Genomic DNA, 17,798 nt, shown 5'->3' on the forward strand with positions numbered 1-17,798 from the left:
TGAAAAAAAAAGAACCATTCAAAATTTATTCTCCAACAGACAGACAGCATCAGCAGGTAAAAACTACAGGGGTTTCTCCGTAGATCATACATTCACAAGGCATTATTAAGCTTAACAAGTGAGAAAGCCTCTGGTCTATCTTCTGTAACAATATCCGCTTCACAGTGTAAACAGGCACTACCATTGTGTTCACTTACAATTCCAGAAGGAAAGGCACAACTTGGCAAAACAAAACAAAAAAACTTGAGGGGGGGATCCTAAAGTCAGGTGCAATTACCAAGAGACAAGACTTGAGAAAAGCCACAATCCACTCTTCCAGAGGGGCAAAGACTTCCCCACCTGGAAATGTGGGTCTTTCTCCTCGCTTGTTAAATCTTCAAGAGGAACGCTTCATCGTCTGCTTAATATCACATATACAAAAGGGGTTAGGGTTAGAAGAAAAAAAAGAATCACAACATCATCTTGAACTTCCAGCTGCTCCCACCAATACATCAACTCTTAGGTTTACGATAGGGTCTAGGAACACTTCAGCGGTCATCCGATAGGAAAATAGAGACTACAGCTACAAAAATAACACACGAATGAGGTAGATAAATTAAAGCTTTCACATCCAGGACTCGCCTGTTCCAACTTGGTAGCCTTCATGCAATACTCAGAAGAAAAAAAAAAATCTTCATAATTACTCGGCATTAAGTCACAATCAAGGAAATGTTGGTACAAATTAGTGTAAGAAGTTTTTAGTATATAATAAGAAAACATGCCCTTCCATGAGTTTGTTTCTTCAAGAATGGACACCGAGCTCTTCAACAGAGCAGGCACACTGGTGAACTAAGTTACCTCACCTGAGATTCCCTGCTCAGGTGTTCACCTCTCCTGGTTTTAGGAAGAAGGTGGCATCTGGAAGGGTAGAGAGGACCTTGGCACTCTTGAGGCTCCGACTGAACTGTATTTAAATAAGCAGCAACACACACACTGACTCTCTCAGGACTGAAATCAGTCCACTGGAGGGCGTCGTACTTAAGGCTCCAAGTTGAAAAACACCTTGGAATTCTACAACCTTGGTTTTCAAAAAAAAAAGTACATTCAAAAAAACAACAGAAAAATGGGTGCAGGGCTGGGAGAATATGAAAACAGGTCCCGAAACAGATGACAGACCATGTCCATTTACCCGCATACAGTCCCCGCAGAATTAAGTATACAGCCGCCCCCCACCCCCCGCCACTCCACCCCCAAGCAGGTGAAACAGGTGTCTTCTCCATGGTGGTTCAATACCTTCCAACTTGAAAGAGGTGACCGTCTTTGGAAACAGTTACTCGAGGTTGTACAAAGATTTTTATGTATATAGTTTGTTGCAAGTAACAAAACTACTTTGCAAGACCCGCTTTCTTCCAAAATTTAAAAAAATACTAGTATTTGTTTTAGTAAGGATTTTTTTTTTCCTCTCTTTTTTCTTTTTTTGCAAAGCAGCATAGCAACATTGTGATTGTAAGCCGTGCCTGAGGTTGTGGCCACAACTGTAAACGTTATTTGCACATCAGGAAGAAAACTGGAGGAGACGGGGGCCTTAAAAAAAGAGAGAGAACAATAAAAGACACAGTTCTCTAGAGAGGTCGCTGCGTGCACTGCGCCTCGGAGGTGCGTCCTCCCGCGGCTTAGCTGACTGCGATCTTGTTTTCTTCCAGGAGGTGCGGGAACTGGTGTTTGGGGACGTTGTCGGCCGTCCCTGGCTTCTCCACCTCGGCCCCGGCGGCAGACTGGGAGCCGTCGATCTTGGAGGCGGCCGTGTTATTCACCACGGAGCTGGCCCCCAGGGACACCGGGAGGGTGGGGACGCCACCACTCTGAATTACGGAGATCTCGTTGGTCTTCATGGCCAGACCACCGTTGAGCATGGTGGCGTACTGGCTCCACACGACGGGGTCCACGCTCACCGAAGGGGCCACGATCTCCTTGGGAAACATCTCGGGGACCCTCTTTGCGTCCGTTCCTAACAGAGCCATGGTGTTCTCGATGGCCAGCTTCCTGCCACGGCGTGCCGAGCTATTGTTGGCCCCATGTGTCATGTAATGGACCTGTGGGAAGAGGGACAGAAGGGTTTCCACCAAAACAGAGGCTTTTGCGTGTAGGCCAATCACAGTCAAGTCTGCGCACAGGCTTGGTCCGTCTAAACTTCTATTTTTAAAATGAGATTTCGGAGACTTCCTTGGAGGTCCAGGGGTTATGGCTCCATGCTCCCACTGCAAGGGGCACAGGTTAAAACCCTGCATCGGGGAACTAGGATCTCACAAGCTGCAGAGAGCAGCCAAGAGAAAAATTAGATTTCATATTAAAAAATCCAGATTATCTATTCTCTGAGGGGGGGTGGGGGCCGGGAACAATCAGACCATCTAGCAACAATGGACCCACATTCCTCCCTAGAGGCAAACAAAGTTGGGGATGCACACTCCGATCTTCCCCATCTATTCACATGCACTTCTGTCAACACCTACTAGGTAGTATAGTGTTGTTTCAGAGTGCTAGGGTTACAAGGTGTTAACACACAAACCTACAGAGGTAACAAATGGTATGGAACTGAAGGCATGCAGACACTGAGCGCAGGTGGAATGGGAAAACAGGTGAGACCAGGAGCTTACATCAGTGTCAATGCCCTGGTTACGACTGATTCTCTGCACGTACGCTAAGTCAATTCAGCTGTGTCCAACTCTTTGCGACCAACCCCATGGACTGTAGCCCTCCAGGCTCCTGTCCATGGGATTCTCCAGGCAAGAATACTGGAGTGGGTTGCCATGCCCTGCAGCGGATCTACCTGACCCAGGGATCAAACCCACATCTCTTGTATGTTTCCTGCACGGGCAGGTGGGTTCCTTACCACTAGTGCCACCTGAGAAGCCCATGTATTCTACAGGTGAGTAAAATTAAAGTCCTACCACTGGGAGAAATTAGCAAGCGTGTGAGCATCTCTGTGCAACTTCCTCCTTTGTGGGAACTGACCCGAATAAAAAATGAGTTATAAAAACTAATTTTTGAACAAAACAGACCCTGCCCTGATGGAACTGACATCCCACATACATAGTGTCAACAGAAGCAATCATTGCTGAGGCAAAAATAAGCCTGGCTGGGAAGGTTACACAAGCCACCAGGAACGAACGTTATTTCATCTACGGTGGCAAACAAGAAAGGGACTCTTCTGAAGAGCAAAGATACTCTACTGCCTCCTGCTTCTTCAACCCAGCCTCCTTTCTGCAATTATTTTCCCAAAGTTGAAGACCAGTCATCAAGTCTAAAAGCACAAGACAAACCCATACAGGATTTATCCATTTTATATTACGAGCATGACAATCACAATCTATGTTTCCCGATCTGCAGGACTTTATGAAGGCAACGAACATCCCAACTTCAGAGATGCTGTGAGAAAGCCTGTTTCTTTTTTCTTTTTTTTTTTCACTGCACTGCAGAGCTGGCAGGATCTTAGTTCCCCAACCTGGGCTTGAACCTGGGACCCAGCAGTGGAGGCACGCAGTCACTTGGCCCTGATGGAAGGATTCGTTAGGGATAAATGTCGCTGCTTAACACTGAGCCCCCCACCCCCAGCGGAAGCCCTAAGGAGGCTCACCTTCAAGTTGCCTTTGGTGGTGAAAGCGCGCCCACAGATGTTGCACACAAAGGGCTTCTCACCGGTGTGAGTCCGCTCGTGGATCTGCAGCGCGCTGGCCGACGAGAAGTTCTTCCCGCACCTCGTGCAGCCGTGCTGCTTGGCCTGTCGTCGGGGCTGGGCCGCCAACAGAGGCGTCATACCTGGGGACATGGTCGTGGGACCCACAAACCCACCGGGAACTTCAACTTTGACATAGGTTGGCTGGGCTCGGATAAATGTGGATGGAACGCTGCTCCGACCTGTGCACAGGGAAAAGAGAAGGAAAAAAAAAAAAACTTTATCATCACGTCATTCATTCATTCTTCAAACCAAGAAAGGAGTTTTGCCCACCACTGCCCCGCCGCCGTTTGAGAGTCTGGAAACACCTTTCAGGAAGTTTACACCTTGGAAGCAGCTTTCTTCTTATTTAGCTACACAGAGAATGACAACTCCAAAACTTCAAAGAATTTTTCCTATTGGGTGAGCCAAAAAATATTTCGGGTTTCCCCAAAACAGGAGGTGGAAAAGCCCGAACAGACTCTTTGGCCAACCCAATATTTTGGATTTTAAAGGGTATCGGCATCAGAAACGCATGCAGGCAATTCCAAGTTCAATCCCCACATCAAGTTACCTTTAAAGTCTGCTCTGACACCATCTTTCTGATTCTACAATGGTGTCCCCTCATTAATGCCATCAACAGGCACCCCACAATTTAAAATAGGTTAGATTCTCTTTTCTCCCTCAAGAATTACCCATCTGTGACTCTTACATTAGGGAGTGGGATCTCTGAATCAAGGAACTATGAATTATCTCACTGGTGTCCACTTCCTGAAATACTCTTCTAGGATAGCATTAACTCCAAAGAATCCCCGTGTGGCCACCACGGGCCTCCAACACAAAAATCAAAACCAAGCAAAGTAAACTGTCCATGCCCAATCTGCAAGAACTGTCCTAAGTAAAAGCATGTCAGGACTATGACAGAGGTGGTCACTAATTGCCCTACAGAGGAGCTAGTTCACTCTCCATTGGTCAAGGTCACCCCGGGTTCCTTCCAGATGACCTCGAGCCCAGAATGGACCTAAGTGAAATCCAAAGCTCTATCACCTTCCATCTCAGTGCGGCTGCTCTCGGAGCCGTCCCCTTTGCCGTCGGCGTCTGGAGACTTGGACTTGACGCTCTCCGCCTGGCTATGGGCCGGCGAGACCGCCTGGAAGGACGTGCTCTCTAGGACGTCTGGGCTTCGGCTGGCGCACTCGGGGTCGCCCATCACCGAGGAGGCGTCGTCATTGGTCAGGCCGTCACTCTCCACGGACCCGTTTTCTCGGCTGCCCTGCCGCTGCAGGACGAGCGCAGCGAGCCCCGCCTTCACCGGGGCGTCCAGCGAAGCCGCCGTGGCCAGCCCCGGGGTAGGGGACGCCGCGAGGACGCCGGCGAGGGGCCCGAGGACCCTCGAGGAGCTGCTGGGGGCGGCCTCCTGGGGGCAGGCTTCGTCTACGTCGATGGCTTCCATGACCCCATCGTGAGCGGGCGCGCCGGGGCTGCCATTCTCCCCAGCCGCCGAGGGCTCGGGGCCCGCGAACTCGCAGGGGCTCTCGGGCAGAGGCGTGTTGGGGATCTGGCCGCCCATGTGCATGCGGATGTGCTGCTGCAGCAGAACCGCGTTGGTGAACTTCTTCTGGCAGATCGGGCAGGAGTGCTGCGTCTTCACCGACGCGCTGGTGCGGTGCACCCCCAGGTGCGTCTTCAGGTTGCCTTTGGTGGAGAAGGCGCGGCCGCAGACCTTGCACGGGAAAGGCCTCTCCCCGGTGTGCGTGCGGTAGTGCATCTTGAGTGAGCTCTGGCAGCTGAGGACGCGGTGGCAGATGAGACACTCGTTGGGGTCGGTGGTGGCCTTGTCTATGTTCTCCACCAGCCGCTGCAGCTTCAGGGTCTCCGACCCCGGCTCCGGCGGCCCACCCCCTGGGAAGCCTCCGACCCTGGGGGAGGGATGGGTCGGCCCCACCCCGGGCAGGATGGAGCCATCCTCGCTTTCCGGAGACGGCCCGGGCTGCAGGTCGCCGGGCAACGGGCCCCCCGCGACGTCCTTGGGGTGAGGCCCTGAGGGGAGATTCTGAGCTAGCCCTACGACACTGGGGGTCCCCGCCGCGAGCGCGGGTTTGCTGTCTAGGGAGAGCCCGGCTTCCTCGAGGGGGACGGGGCCGGCCAGCGCGAAGGGAAGGCCGCCGCCCACCGCCGTCTTGTCGTGGAAGTCGGCAAACAGCTGGGGGTTTGCCTTCACCTGGGGATGCCGGTGGAAGTGCACCTTGAGGTTGCCCTTGGTGGTGAAGCGGTGGCCGCACACGGAGCACACGAAGGGTCTCTCTCCGGTGTGGGAGCGGAGGTGGATCTGCAAGGAGCTATCAGTCCCAAAAACCTTGCTACAGTACTTACACTTGTGCCGGCAGAGAGCCTCGTCCTTGAGTTTGACCTCCACCGGGGAGACACTCGGTGGCTTCCCTTTGCCTTTCTTGGACGGGTCTAAGGCCACCGCGGAGAAGGGGCTCTGGAAGAGCACAGAGCCCTGGGCCTGGGGGAGCAGCGCCCCAGGGAGGCGCGACAGGACGCCGGGGAGCACCCGGGTGGCGTCCGGCTTCAGCGCGAAGGGCGGCAGCCCCGGGGAGGCGGAGCCGCCGGCGGAAGGGACGTTGGCGTGAGGTAGCTTGGCGGGCTTCAGAGCGTCCAGGGGCAGCCCGGCGCTCCCCGCCTTCTGGCTGAGCAGGGCCACGGCCGCCGACACCTGCTGCGACACGTGGCCCCCGAGCGTCTTCAGCGAGTCGGCCGCGTGCCCGGCGTGGAGGGCGTGCGAGGCCCACATGTTCACCTGCACCCGGATCTGCTCCGTGAGCTGGATCTGCTGCAGCTGCTGCTGCTGGAGGCACAGGATCTGCTCGAGGACCCAGGGCAGGCTGCCGGCGCCGGGCACGGGCGCCGGAGGCACGTCGGCGCTGCGCTGGTTCACCGCCACCTTGGTGCCGCGCAGCGCCTGAAGCGTGACATTGGTGTTGGCCACCTTGCCTTTGGGTAAGTAGCTTATGTCCTGCGGCGCGGGCGGCAGGGCGGCCTCCGTCTTCAGATACAGGACGGATTCCGCCCCCGGCTTTTCCCTCAAGTCCCCGGGGGCCCCTCCGCCGCTGCCATTGTCCCGGTGGCCCTCCCTCCGGCCCGGGCTCGGCGGCTGCGGGCTGAGCACAGTCCCTGACAAGTCTTCGGATGACATCGGCCCCTCACTGTCCTTCAAGATGAGCACGGGGGGCGTTTTAGTGCAATTTTTCTTGTGGTCCAAGAACTCCGAGAAGCTGAAGAACTCGGCACAGCATTTCTCGCAAACGTGGGTCTCCTCCCGCCGGGGCCGTTTTATCCCTGCTCCGTCCCCATTCAGCTCGTCGTTGCCGCGGCCACCAAGATAGTTCATTGGAGCACCTGCGAGGAGAGGGAAAGAGGAGATGAGAATTCCACCCTAGGAAGGGCACAGGGCGATCTCTGGAGGGGAGAACCACAACTCACAATTCAGAGGTCTTCATGATCTGTGTCCTAACAAGGAGAAGACCATGGAAGGGAATGAGGGTCTCAGTGAGCCAACCATTGGTGTAGTGGGTGGAATCATAACCCCCCCAAATATCCAATCCTAACCCGTTCCCCTGTGCATGTGGTCTTCTTGTTGGGGGTGGGGGGGAGGCTCTGTATAACTTTAATTAGAGTAGACCCCAAGCCCAATGCCTGGTGTCCTTAAGGAGAAAAGAGGAAAACTTCCCTGGTGGTCCAGTGGTTAAGAATCCACCTGCCAAGGCAGGGGACGCAGGTTCGACCCCTGGTCCAGGAAGATGCTACATGCCTCGAATCAATTAAAGCCCATGTGCCGCAACTACTGAGCCCATGGGCCTAGAGCCCATATTCTGCAACGAGAAACCACCACATAATGAGAGCCCTTGCATAGCAACTAGAGAAAGCCAGGATGCAGCAACAGGGGACCCAGTGCAGCCAAAAATAAATAGAAATTAAAAAAAAAAAAGACATGAGACAGAATAAGGCCACGTAAGGCCAAGGCAGGAGATACAAAGCTCTAAGCCAAGGATGCTGGACCCAACAGAAGGCAGCAAGCAGGCTGCGTGGGCCACACTCACCTTGGAGCCTCCAAGAGAAAATGACCCTGCTGCTCCTCAGCCTCAGGGGTCCAGCCTCCAGGAGAGTGCAAACAGACTTGTCTTGGGCAACCTAGTGTGTGCTCATTCACTAAGTCACGTTCGACTCTTCGAGGCCCCATGGCTGTAGCCTGCCAGGCTCCTCTGTCTATGGAATTTTCCAGGCATGAATACTGGAGTGGGTTGCCATTTCCTTCTCCTGGGGCTCTTCCCGACCCAGGGACTGAAGTTGGGTATCTTGCATCTCCTGCACTGGCCATCTAGTAATCTGTACCAACTTATTATTAAGGCAGTGCTGGGAAACTCAATATAATTTATTAAAATAATCCCCACGGAGCTCTCTGCCCCACCTCAGAGCTGGCTTACAAAAGCAAATGGATTTCATGTCATTCATTAAAATGACATTGGAAGCCTGCTGTTCATCTCCACCCTGGGTCCATCAAAAAGTGAAACTGCAATAAATCACTCCTTCAGACAATGTGGGAACTCCACCTTCCCACCAGAGAGGCTGGAAGTTTAAAGGTGCCAAGAACTATGACGGTGGTACTAAATTCACCTAAAATATGGACACCTAAATAAGACAAAGCCGATACCCGAGGAATGTTTTTTATGTGTGAAGGGGAAAAAAAAACTGAAAAAAAAAAAGGGGGGGGGGGGAGACTGCACGTCCAAGAAAAAGACTTTACTGACCTTCCTGATTATGAAAACCTGTAGAAATGCCTTAGCATGACATTAAAGGATTAACAAGTCATTAAACAAAGAAGCCCAAGAAAAGCAGGAAACGATGGAATGATAGAATTTATTCCTCGCCCTCCATTTGCAGCCTCTACTACTGTTACATTAAATCAAACAACGTTCATAGTCTGGGCAGTTCCATTGCTGAAAATGATTGGTCCCTGGGTTTCTTTTGCCAATTGGGTCCCATTTCCTTCACAGTGATCAGTCTGTATGTCAAAACACCTACTGGGCAGCCATGCTTCAGCCAGATGCCTGGGCCCTGGCGAGTGGAGACTCTGTAAGTGACTTGACTGTTTTCGTTTCTTGGCTGTTCTGTTGTGCGTACACCCTGACGGGAGAAGTCACACAGGCACACCTCAGACTCCGCAATCCCAGGTGTGCTGAGCTAAATCACAGACCTTTGCATATGGATACAAAGACCCACCTAGGAAGAAGGGTATTTTTCACAAAAATGTTTACAGCCACAAAAAAAGAGGGGGAGGACGGGGAATATAAACTTTGGTATACCCACAGTATGAAAACAATGTAGAATTTCCGTATGTCCTGAATTCGGAGACAGAAATTAGGTAGAAGGAGGTTACAGAATAGTATGCAACAAGTGACCATTTTTGTTTAAAACAAAAAAACACACCTATTTGAAATGTACAAATGAATGGGGAAATGGCCAGGATGTCAGGAAGTATTCACTTATTTTTTAAGTAAAATAATCACTTTTTAAAAATAAATGAACCTATTTTGCCTCTTCTTGGGTGATTACATTTCCCAACACCATGGGTTTTGACTGAGGAGTCAGTCAACAATTTGGGGGAGGGATTGATCTTGAAACAGTGTATTTCTCTTAAGAAAGATCTATAGTTTCCAACACAGTTTCAAACACTGACTCTTTTAAATTTCCACAGCATAGCCTTAATAAATTGACTTAATCTTTGCTAATTTCAGACTAGGTAGTAATCAGAAGTTTAGCAAGGTGTGTGTGGGCTGGTGTGAGCCAAGGGAAAGAAAACAGAAATTATGGTAATCTATCACTCACAGGTTTGAAATGGTAGGTTTACCCCTCAGGATCTCTATTAAATGTGTACAATCATGACAGCGACCTAAGGTAGAGGCCTGGCTTCAGTAATGTGATTAGTAAGTGTTTGGGAGTGCTGGCTACGAGCCTGGCACCGTCCTAGGGTCTGGGCAAAGTGCAAGCACTGCAGGTGTTCAGTGAACAGCCATTTCTTCACCTTGTCTATTTCCGTGGCTTGGTTACCTGGGCAACTAGGGCTGCTGAAAATAAGACTTAACAGTCATTTAAAGCCTCACTCATTTTAACATCCCTTCTCACTTCCTACGGAGTGCAAGGCAGGGCTAGGGGTCTGATGATGCAAAGATGAGCAGCCTGGAAGTCCCCTACAGTCCAGACGAGAACCTCTAGGTGCCCCGTGGTCCACGCTACATCCATCCAATCCTATTAAACACCAGCCCCATTTATAGATGAGAAAAACAGACTCCAAGATGTGACTGACTTTTACCCAAGACAACACAATAAAAAATGTAGTCATAGATAACTTTTGAGCACTTATTATGTACAGGTGTAATTTGTATGTTATTAACAATTAACAAAAGAGACTATTACATTTAACAGAGGGGTAAACTGAGGCACGGGGCATTAACTTGCCCAAGGTTGTGAAGCTAAAGCCAGGCATGCACAGATCCTTCCTGTGAACACTCTTCATTCATGCACTTCCTTCCTCTCCTACTGTTTCTTTTACTGAGATGGCAACTATCTTGCCTCTTGCAGAAACCCCTGGGGAGGACAGGAAAGCTTGAAGGGGCAGGTTGGGGTGGGGGCGGGACAGGGAGGGTTAAGACACAATCAGATCAGATCAGATCAGTCACTCAGTCGTGTCCGACTCTTTGCCACCCCATGAATTGCAGCACGCCAGGCCTCCCTATCCATCACCAACTCTCGGAGTTCACTCAGACTCACGTCCATCGAGTCAGTGATGCCATCCAGCCATCTCATCCTCTGTCGTCCCCTTCTCCTCTTGCCCCCAATCCCTCCCAGCATCAGAGTCTTTTCCAATGAGTCAACTCTTTGCATGAGGTGGCCAAAGTACTAGAGTTTCAGCTTTAGCATCATTCCTTCCAAAGAAATCCCACGGCTGATCTCCTTCAGAATGGACTGGTTGGATCTCCTTGCAGTCCAAGGGACTCTCAAGAGTCTTCTCCAACACCACAGTTCAAAAGCATCAATTACACCCCAGCTATGTCCATGGGGAACAGTAGGTAGGTACCACCTTCCTTCCAACTCCACAACTGCTCTAAAGCAACCAAATTCCCAAGAATCAAGTTAAAAGTATTCATCAGTTCCCAGAATCATTAAGATGGTGTATCTACCTGTACATTTGTAATGGGGTGCTTGTGGAGGTGTGTTAAGTGGTACCATCTTTCTGGAAGTGCAACTCTGGCAATTATGTGTCAAGAACTTTCCAAGGGAAACTTAGCAAGTTTCTCTTGGGAGGGAAATATACCAGCCAGGTAAATGCATAAATAGATACAACTTCTTCAGAGTACAATCCACCACCACCATGGTTATACTGCAATTCTTCCACCCAGCAACTCCCTTGGTAAGAATTTACTTTCTGTGATGCCGGGGTTCAGGGCTCATAGCAAGAAACAGCCCAAACAAAAATGGACACACTGGGGTTCACCAGCAAGATTCTGATGAAATAAATCGGGGTACAGAAAAAAGATGACTATTTTGTAGCTCTTTACTACAGGTGCTTGCTCTATAGGACAACCACTCAAGAGTGATTTCAAAAGGAGGAAAAAATGCACAGAACAGGCTGTACAGATAATGTGCTTCCCCCCTGCCATGTTTGGGAAGAGACATAAGTATGTCCGTGGGAAACTTCTGAAGTAAGAGTTGCTGAGGCTGGTCCCTGGCTTCTGGAGCACAGGCCTGGGGTGGAAGAGAAACTTCAAAATGTATACACTTTTGGCTTTTTTTTTTAATTAGCATGTTACACCCCTCGTCTCAGCCAAGCTACTTGTGGAAATCTCTAGCAAAGCCTGTGTACAAATGCCCATTCTGCCTGTTAAGCGCCAAAGCACAACCACGGCCATCCCCCGTATACTGGCCACAGAGCACCCACTGCAGACTCGCACACCTTAACTCATTTATCTTTGCAGCCACAGAGACAAGCATCTTTGCTTCCAACGTGCAAGCGTGGAAATAGGCTCAGGAATAAATGACTCAAGGTGCCACACTGCTCACTAGAAAACACAAGAGCAGGGACTCTAGTCTTAAATACACTGAAAAAGGCACTAAAGTTAGCGGCCTCATTTATTACTGTTTCTGCTAGAACACTTCCTTTTTTTCATTTTACCCCTCTAGGAAAGCTTTTAAAGCATTTTCCCCCCTACTCTCCCCACCCCTCACCCCCGTCCAAAACTTTAATACCACAAACATACTGTGTATCTGTTTATGCACTATGATTCTTTGGAAGACCACAAACCACTGTTAACACCCATATTTTTTTTGGCCAGGATGCACAGCGCACAGGATCTCAGGAACCTGTGCCCGGTGCAGTGGAAGCGCGAAGTCTTAACGACTGGAACACCGGGGAAGTCCCATATATATGTTTTTTGTCTCCCTCTCTCCGTTCAAGAAAAAGTTTTCACCCCCACGCAGACAATATTCTTTCAGTCGTGAACACTGAGCACACACCTCGGCAGTATTTGCAGAGCCCGTGCCTATGTCGTCAACAGAAAGCAGGTATTTTCCTATGATGTTAAAGCGGTTGTGTTACTGGAAATTCTGGTTACCTGAGTGACTGCTAGATCTTCTCTACTGTGTTCATGAAGAAGCACGTATTACTGTATCACAAACGTTTCCAATCATTTTCGCTCAGTGTATCTCAACACGATTTATTTCCTTGGTATTTCTATGTATTTCACTGTACGCATTTCAATATTTCTGTTGGGGGAGGGAACTGTGGCACGAAAAAGGTTAAGCTCCCTGCCCCAGAAGGACCCAGCAGTTCCCAAGAGTGATTTACAACCTGAATACCAGCTTGCAGGCACTGTATACACAGGCTCGCCTCTTCTGGAGCCTCCAAGCAATACTGGCAACATCCCACTCTGAGTCTTCAAACAGCAGGAGCTCTGTTTGCTGGTGCAGTAAAGTACTTCGACATCCAAACCACCATTGGCAAATACTGAAAGCGTATTTGCCCAAGAGTAAGAGGACTCTGTTATGAACAATCGCTGGGTATGCTTAAGTTAACCCTTCCCAAAAGGAAAAAGCAAAGTTCAGAGGGATTACAGCAACTAGATCTTCCATCCTTCCACCCCACCCCCCACTCCCGAATTTTAGGAATGTTATCTCTCAGCATCTAGTTATCCAATAAGTTGGAAGAATGCAGTAAACCCAGCAGGGGGCTTAGATTCAATCACTGCCAAATGGATAGAAAATACTCTTACTATTGTATAGCAAGAAAAGCTCATCTGCCAGAGGCCAATCAAATTCTGAAGCCTATGAAAATGCTTAAGAAACCAACCGTATATCTTGAGACAAGCATTATGCCTGAAGCTTATCTTTTTTTCCCTCCCATTCCTATATTAAAAGAACTACAATGAGTAGATTATCTAAAGTACTTAATATCTCTTACCCCACACCCCCACCAGCAGGATAACTGCTTACCAAAAAACAAAAGGAAACTGAGACATCCTTAAGAACTGAACCAGTTCAAAAAAAGTGCTTAATTTTACATCTGCATTCAGCAATCTGAGAAATGCCTTTAACTCAATTTGTAGGTGGCAAATTAGAGCTGTAATTACGTTTCCATTTAATAAAGGTACAAAAAAAAAATTGTTCCAACTGTCTTGGATCAAAATTCAAGTTTGCTGAAAAGGAAGAAGTAAAAAAATCAAAGTTTTTTGTGCTAACGTGTGCAAGCTCTGCTGTTGCTAGAGATAGATCCCACTTTGCCTCAACTGGAGCTCATCTTTTAAAAGGAAGTTGTTAACTTCACGCAGGCAGTTTTTGCTCTCTCCTTCCCCAGAACCCCTTAGAATAATACCTGACATGGACTCGAAATTTTAGGGGAAAAATGGCAATGATTGGAGATGCAGTTCTTATCTGGGTTTAGAGGCTTCTAAAGATGGTTTAGATGCTTGTTTAAACAATCAAAGGCACACAGGTGAAGGATGATGAAAAAGGGATATCTTAAACTCTTTCCATCATTTTTTCCAAGGCAGTAAAGCCTGGAGCACCAAATGCAAACTGTTTAATTTCCAAATTGCTTCCTGGAATAGAGTAAGTTCTAAAGCCTACAGCAGCCCGGCTCCTCCATCTGATAGAATACTGACAGAAAATTCCATCCCATAACCAACTCCTCTAAAACCACGATAATCACAACTTCTTGGATTTAGAGCACGACTTAAATCAAACAGAACAAGGAAACTCTGGCAAGCCACTGCAACCAGGAGCTGAAGTTTAAACTGAGCAAAAACGGAAATCAAAGGTAATGTACGTGAGGTCTCCAGCCTGGCGTGGGCTACAGATAAAACTGCAGAATTATCCCAATTTGGCAGTTCAGCTGTCCTGACACAATTTTTTTTTAATTGTTATTTTGAATAAAATTAATTACCGATCACATTTCCAGCACACAGTGGGCCTCTATAGTTGAAGCTATCTAAATAGGGTGTTTCATCTCCCGGGTACAGAGAAAGAACCCAGAAGCTCAGAAAGCAAAGCTTACGCAGCTGAAAGTCCTACAACCAGATTGGAATGCACACCTCACTCTTACACCTTACAAAAAACTTCATTTCATTTAAAAAGAGGAAGCATTATCTCTATCCCTCCCTCCCAAGATGGCTCCCTAACAGGAGGAGGGCTGAAGGGGCTTGAAGGATCAGCTAGCAGCGACTTGTGCAACTTCTTTTTAAAGGAACAAAAGAGGTTCGGGCAAGCTGTAGCCCTTCTCTTTTAGAAAGCCAGATGCAAACACAGAAACTTGGCCTGCAACATTCACCAAGGTTACTGTCACCAAGAATTCCCTTTCCCTCAATTAAAACAGAAACTCCCAAGTGTCCCATTCTGACTCCTTACCGCAGATGTAGGTCGTTTCAGTTCAGAAACTGGGGCTAAGCGGTTATTTGAAATGGGGGAATCTTGATCGTTGATGGTTGTAATCCAGTTTAGCACAAAGGCCATTTGAACCTCTTTTGAAAAAAATGCTAATTTTTCTGTACATGGCCTGACTCCCCTGACCACCTGCAGATTTTTGGATCTAACAGATCGCCAAACTTCATTTTCCTCCCTCAAAAAGTGCATTTAAATGGTATCAAATTCGCTGTGCACTATAAGATCAGTCTAAACTGGATGTCTTTAATTATACGCAAAAAAACGGGGGCTCAAACACAAAATATCCATTAAAATGGGAATGTACTACTACCTTCCGTTTCACGGCGGCAACTGGGGGCTCTGCAAACATATTAGAATCGAAGAATTCTTTCCAAGAATGCTAAAGACTTGCCAAAGAAACTTCGGCACCGCCAGGGAGAGCGCAAAGAACTGACTGGTGTCCCGAGGAGCGCCCAGCCCAGAGCTCTTCAACCCCCGGCCCAGCGCGTCCCTCCCATCAGGTGGGAGCCGGTACCTGCGAGGGGACCCGCCTCTCAGCAGAGCGCGAGGTTCCCGGCTGGGCCTCCAGGGGACGCCCGCGCGCAGCTCAGCGGCCACCGCAACCCCAGCGATCAATAGCAACTCCCCCTCCCCAATTGTGGAGGGAGCGCACGGCCAGGCTCGCGATCCTAACCAGCTCGGGTTAACTGGTGGCCGACTCCAGCTAGCGTTCATTTAAGAACGTCCCCTCGCCCCCCGTAACCAGCTCCCCCTAAGGTGCCGAATCCCACCAAAAGCCGCACTAAGAGTGCGCCCACCCAAAACGAAGCGGGTAGGGGGAAGGGGAGGTCAGAGCAGGACCAGGGGAGGGGTCAGAGCCAGGAGCTCGCCCCTCCTTCCCGGGAGGAAGCGGGCGGGCGGAGGGTTAACCCTTTTGTTCCAGGTGGGCCAGGCAACGAAGCCTCTCCGTCCTTCCCCCCCACCCCCCTCCCAAGGCACAAAGAGAGGCCGCCCTCCTCCGACCTCCGGTGCGCGCTGCCCTGACCATTGGACGCCCCCAAAACCGCAGAGACGCCCCTTTGGTCAAGCCGATCTCTTTAACTTGCCCTGGAAAAAATTATTTGGGGGGTGGGGTGGGGATAGGGATTTACATTAATCTTAGAGATTCAGAAAATGTATTCCATTCCCTCCCCGAAATAAAGGGTACGGTAACCAAAAAGTGGCGACGGCTCTTCCCCTCGTTGTAGTGGATTGGAGCGACTGGGGTCGCCGCGCGCACCCCCATCACCCGCTGGGAAATTAGAAAGCAGGCGGCGAGGGGAGCGAAGCCACCAACAAGGCCCGAGAGGAGCTTAAAGACGCCCCCTCCCCCCACGCGTACGCGAAAAACTTATCAGGCGACAATTTGGCGGGCCAGGGCGGAGGGGAGATAGTGAGAAAGCGACTCGCTCCTAAAGCCCCCGAGGTTAAATGATTAGGGAGAGAGGAGTCCGCTCGGCCGCTCCGACTGGGCTGGGGGTCCCGAACTCCTCCCGACCCCGGAGAGGCGCGGCGCGGAAGCGTGGGCCGGGTCAGCCCCCGGGAGCTCGCCCTGGCCGCGACCGCCCAGCCCTGGCGCGACCTCTCCCCTCCGGCCCCCGGGGCGCGCTTTTCGGAAAGCGGGGCGCGCCAGAAAAGCCACGCGCAACGCCAGGCGGGTACACCCCAGCGGGACTGCAGAGCGCGCGCGACCCCCGCGCCCGGGGGCCCGCACCCCTCCCGCCGCCCGCGGTTATTTTTAGGAAGTCGGAAATCAAAGATGGCTGGAGGTCAGGCCCCGAAAGGTTAGGGCGAAGATCGGCAGGCGGCGTAGCCCCGGGAGCAAAGAGGGAAACCAAAAAAAGAAATTTTTGAAACGGAAAAGAAGGCAATCTTGTGCCCTCGTCCTCCACTTCTTCCGGCCCTCAGTCCCCTCCGCAGCGCGGGTGGCCCGCACCCCAGCTCCTGGGGGGTGGGGAGAGGTCGCGCCCCCTCCCCCTCACGGCACGGGAGGGGCGCGTGCAACAGATCGGCCTCCCCCGGGGGGTCTTCCAAAGGTGCGCCCCTTCCCCAGGCGCCTAGAAAAGCCCCCAACGGGTGAGGCAATAGAGTGGGGACCCCCGGGGTCTTTTCTTTTAAAAGCGGCGCCAGGGAGGGAGGAGGGGAGCCTAAGTTACAAGTGTGGGGGGGAGGTTACTAGTGAGGGGAGTGCAGCCAATTAAGAGAGGGGCAGAGGACGAGGAGAAGGGGACCTCTCAGGAACGAGGGGCAGGCAGAGGCTCGGGGTCAATCCTACAGTAAGAGCGAGACCTGGGGGTGAAACTTCCACGAGAGAGAAGCGAGAAAAAGTGTAAAATTAACGAGGGCGGGGGTGGGGGTGGGGAACCAGGCTGCCGGTTAGCCCCTGGAACTAAGCCCCCGGATCCAAGTTCCCGAATCTGCGGAGGGAGTCGCGGCCTCGCCAAAGCCCGCGTCTCCGAGGGGCGGGCGAGCGTCTGAGAAGCTGCCCGCCCGGGGCGCGCGCCCCCCAGCCCCACTCACCCGGCGCCCCCGCCGCCGGCGCCGCTGGGGCCGCATCTGCACACTCGGGGGCCGGCTGCTGCGGCTGCCGCTCGCCCTGATCCTCCTCCGAGTTGATGTGCTGGGGCTTCGCCTGCTTGCGCCTCGACATGGTGCGAGCATCGGGGCGCCTGGAGAGCCGCGGTTATTTGCCCACTCCGCCACAAATTCCTGGAGTTGGGAAATTTACCCCCCTTCGGCCGGAACGCGCATGTCCCAGTAATTATTATTATCAATAATGCATTGCGATTTATCATGAGCCCTGACAGCTGATTGGCCTGGGTCCAAGACCTCAGAGATCATTTAAATAAGCCCTCATTGATCAGGGAGGGGCGAGGCATTCTGGGCTTTGTAGTCCGGCCCTACAAGCGACAAAGGCGTGTTCATCTGGGGAGAGCAACTAATTAGCATTCGGGCTCAGATTGGCTGGGTGCTGGGCGAAATCCGAGGGGGGACCATCCTCGCTTCAGCTATCTGAGTTCTGGGAGAGAAAGAGAAAAATAATTGTGTACTTACTAAAAACTAGGAGTTTCCATAACAGTTTTGGAACAAGCGT

The 17,798-nt window shown here is 50.9% G+C and overlaps 1 protein-coding gene across 2 annotated transcripts; it reads right to left on the reverse strand.

Annotated features, from left to right (window-relative positions):
* On the reverse strand, nt 1-17,524 carry SALL4 (spalt like transcription factor 4). Of its 2 annotated transcripts, none has more exons than XM_015474174.3 (4): nt 17,225-17,524; nt 6,065-7,093; nt 3,614-3,894; nt 1-2,072 (listed from the first exon to the last, which is right to left on the reverse strand). In XM_015474174.3, the coding sequence occupies exons 1-4, from the start codon at nt 17,352-17,354 to the stop codon at nt 1,653-1,655; spliced, it is 1,860 nt and encodes a 619-aa protein (XP_015329660.1). In that variant the 5' UTR covers nt 17,355-17,524; the 3' UTR covers nt 1-1,652. The 2 variants fall into 2 exon arrangements, with proteins under 2 accessions (XP_015329660.1, NP_001179765.3); NM_001192836.3 differs by having other exon boundaries at nt 1,451-2,072; nt 4,739-7,093; nt 17,225-17,354.
* Between the last annotated feature and the right edge of the window lie 274 nt (nt 17,525-17,798).

Source organism: Bos taurus, chromosome 13 (assembly GCF_002263795.3).
Source record: "Bos taurus isolate L1 Dominette 01449 registration number 42190680 breed Hereford chromosome 13, ARS-UCD2.0, whole genome shotgun sequence".
NCBI lineage: Eukaryota > Metazoa > Chordata > Mammalia > Artiodactyla > Bovidae > Bos > Bos taurus.

Excerpts from the sequence above, each read along its gene's own strand:
- SALL4 (NM_001192836.3), bottom strand. The coding sequence starts at position 17,354 with ATGTCGAGGCGCAAGCAGGCGAAGCCCCAGCACATCAACTCGGAGGAG. Across the intron at positions 3,895-4,738 it reads CAGCCGCACTGAGATGGAAG|GTCGGAGCAGCGTTCCATCC; the intron begins GTGATAGAGCTT and ends CCCTGTGCACAG. Across the intron at positions 2,073-3,613 it reads CCACCAAAGGCAACTTGAAG|GTCCATTACATGACACATGG; the intron begins GTGAGCCTCCTT and ends CTCTTCCCACAG.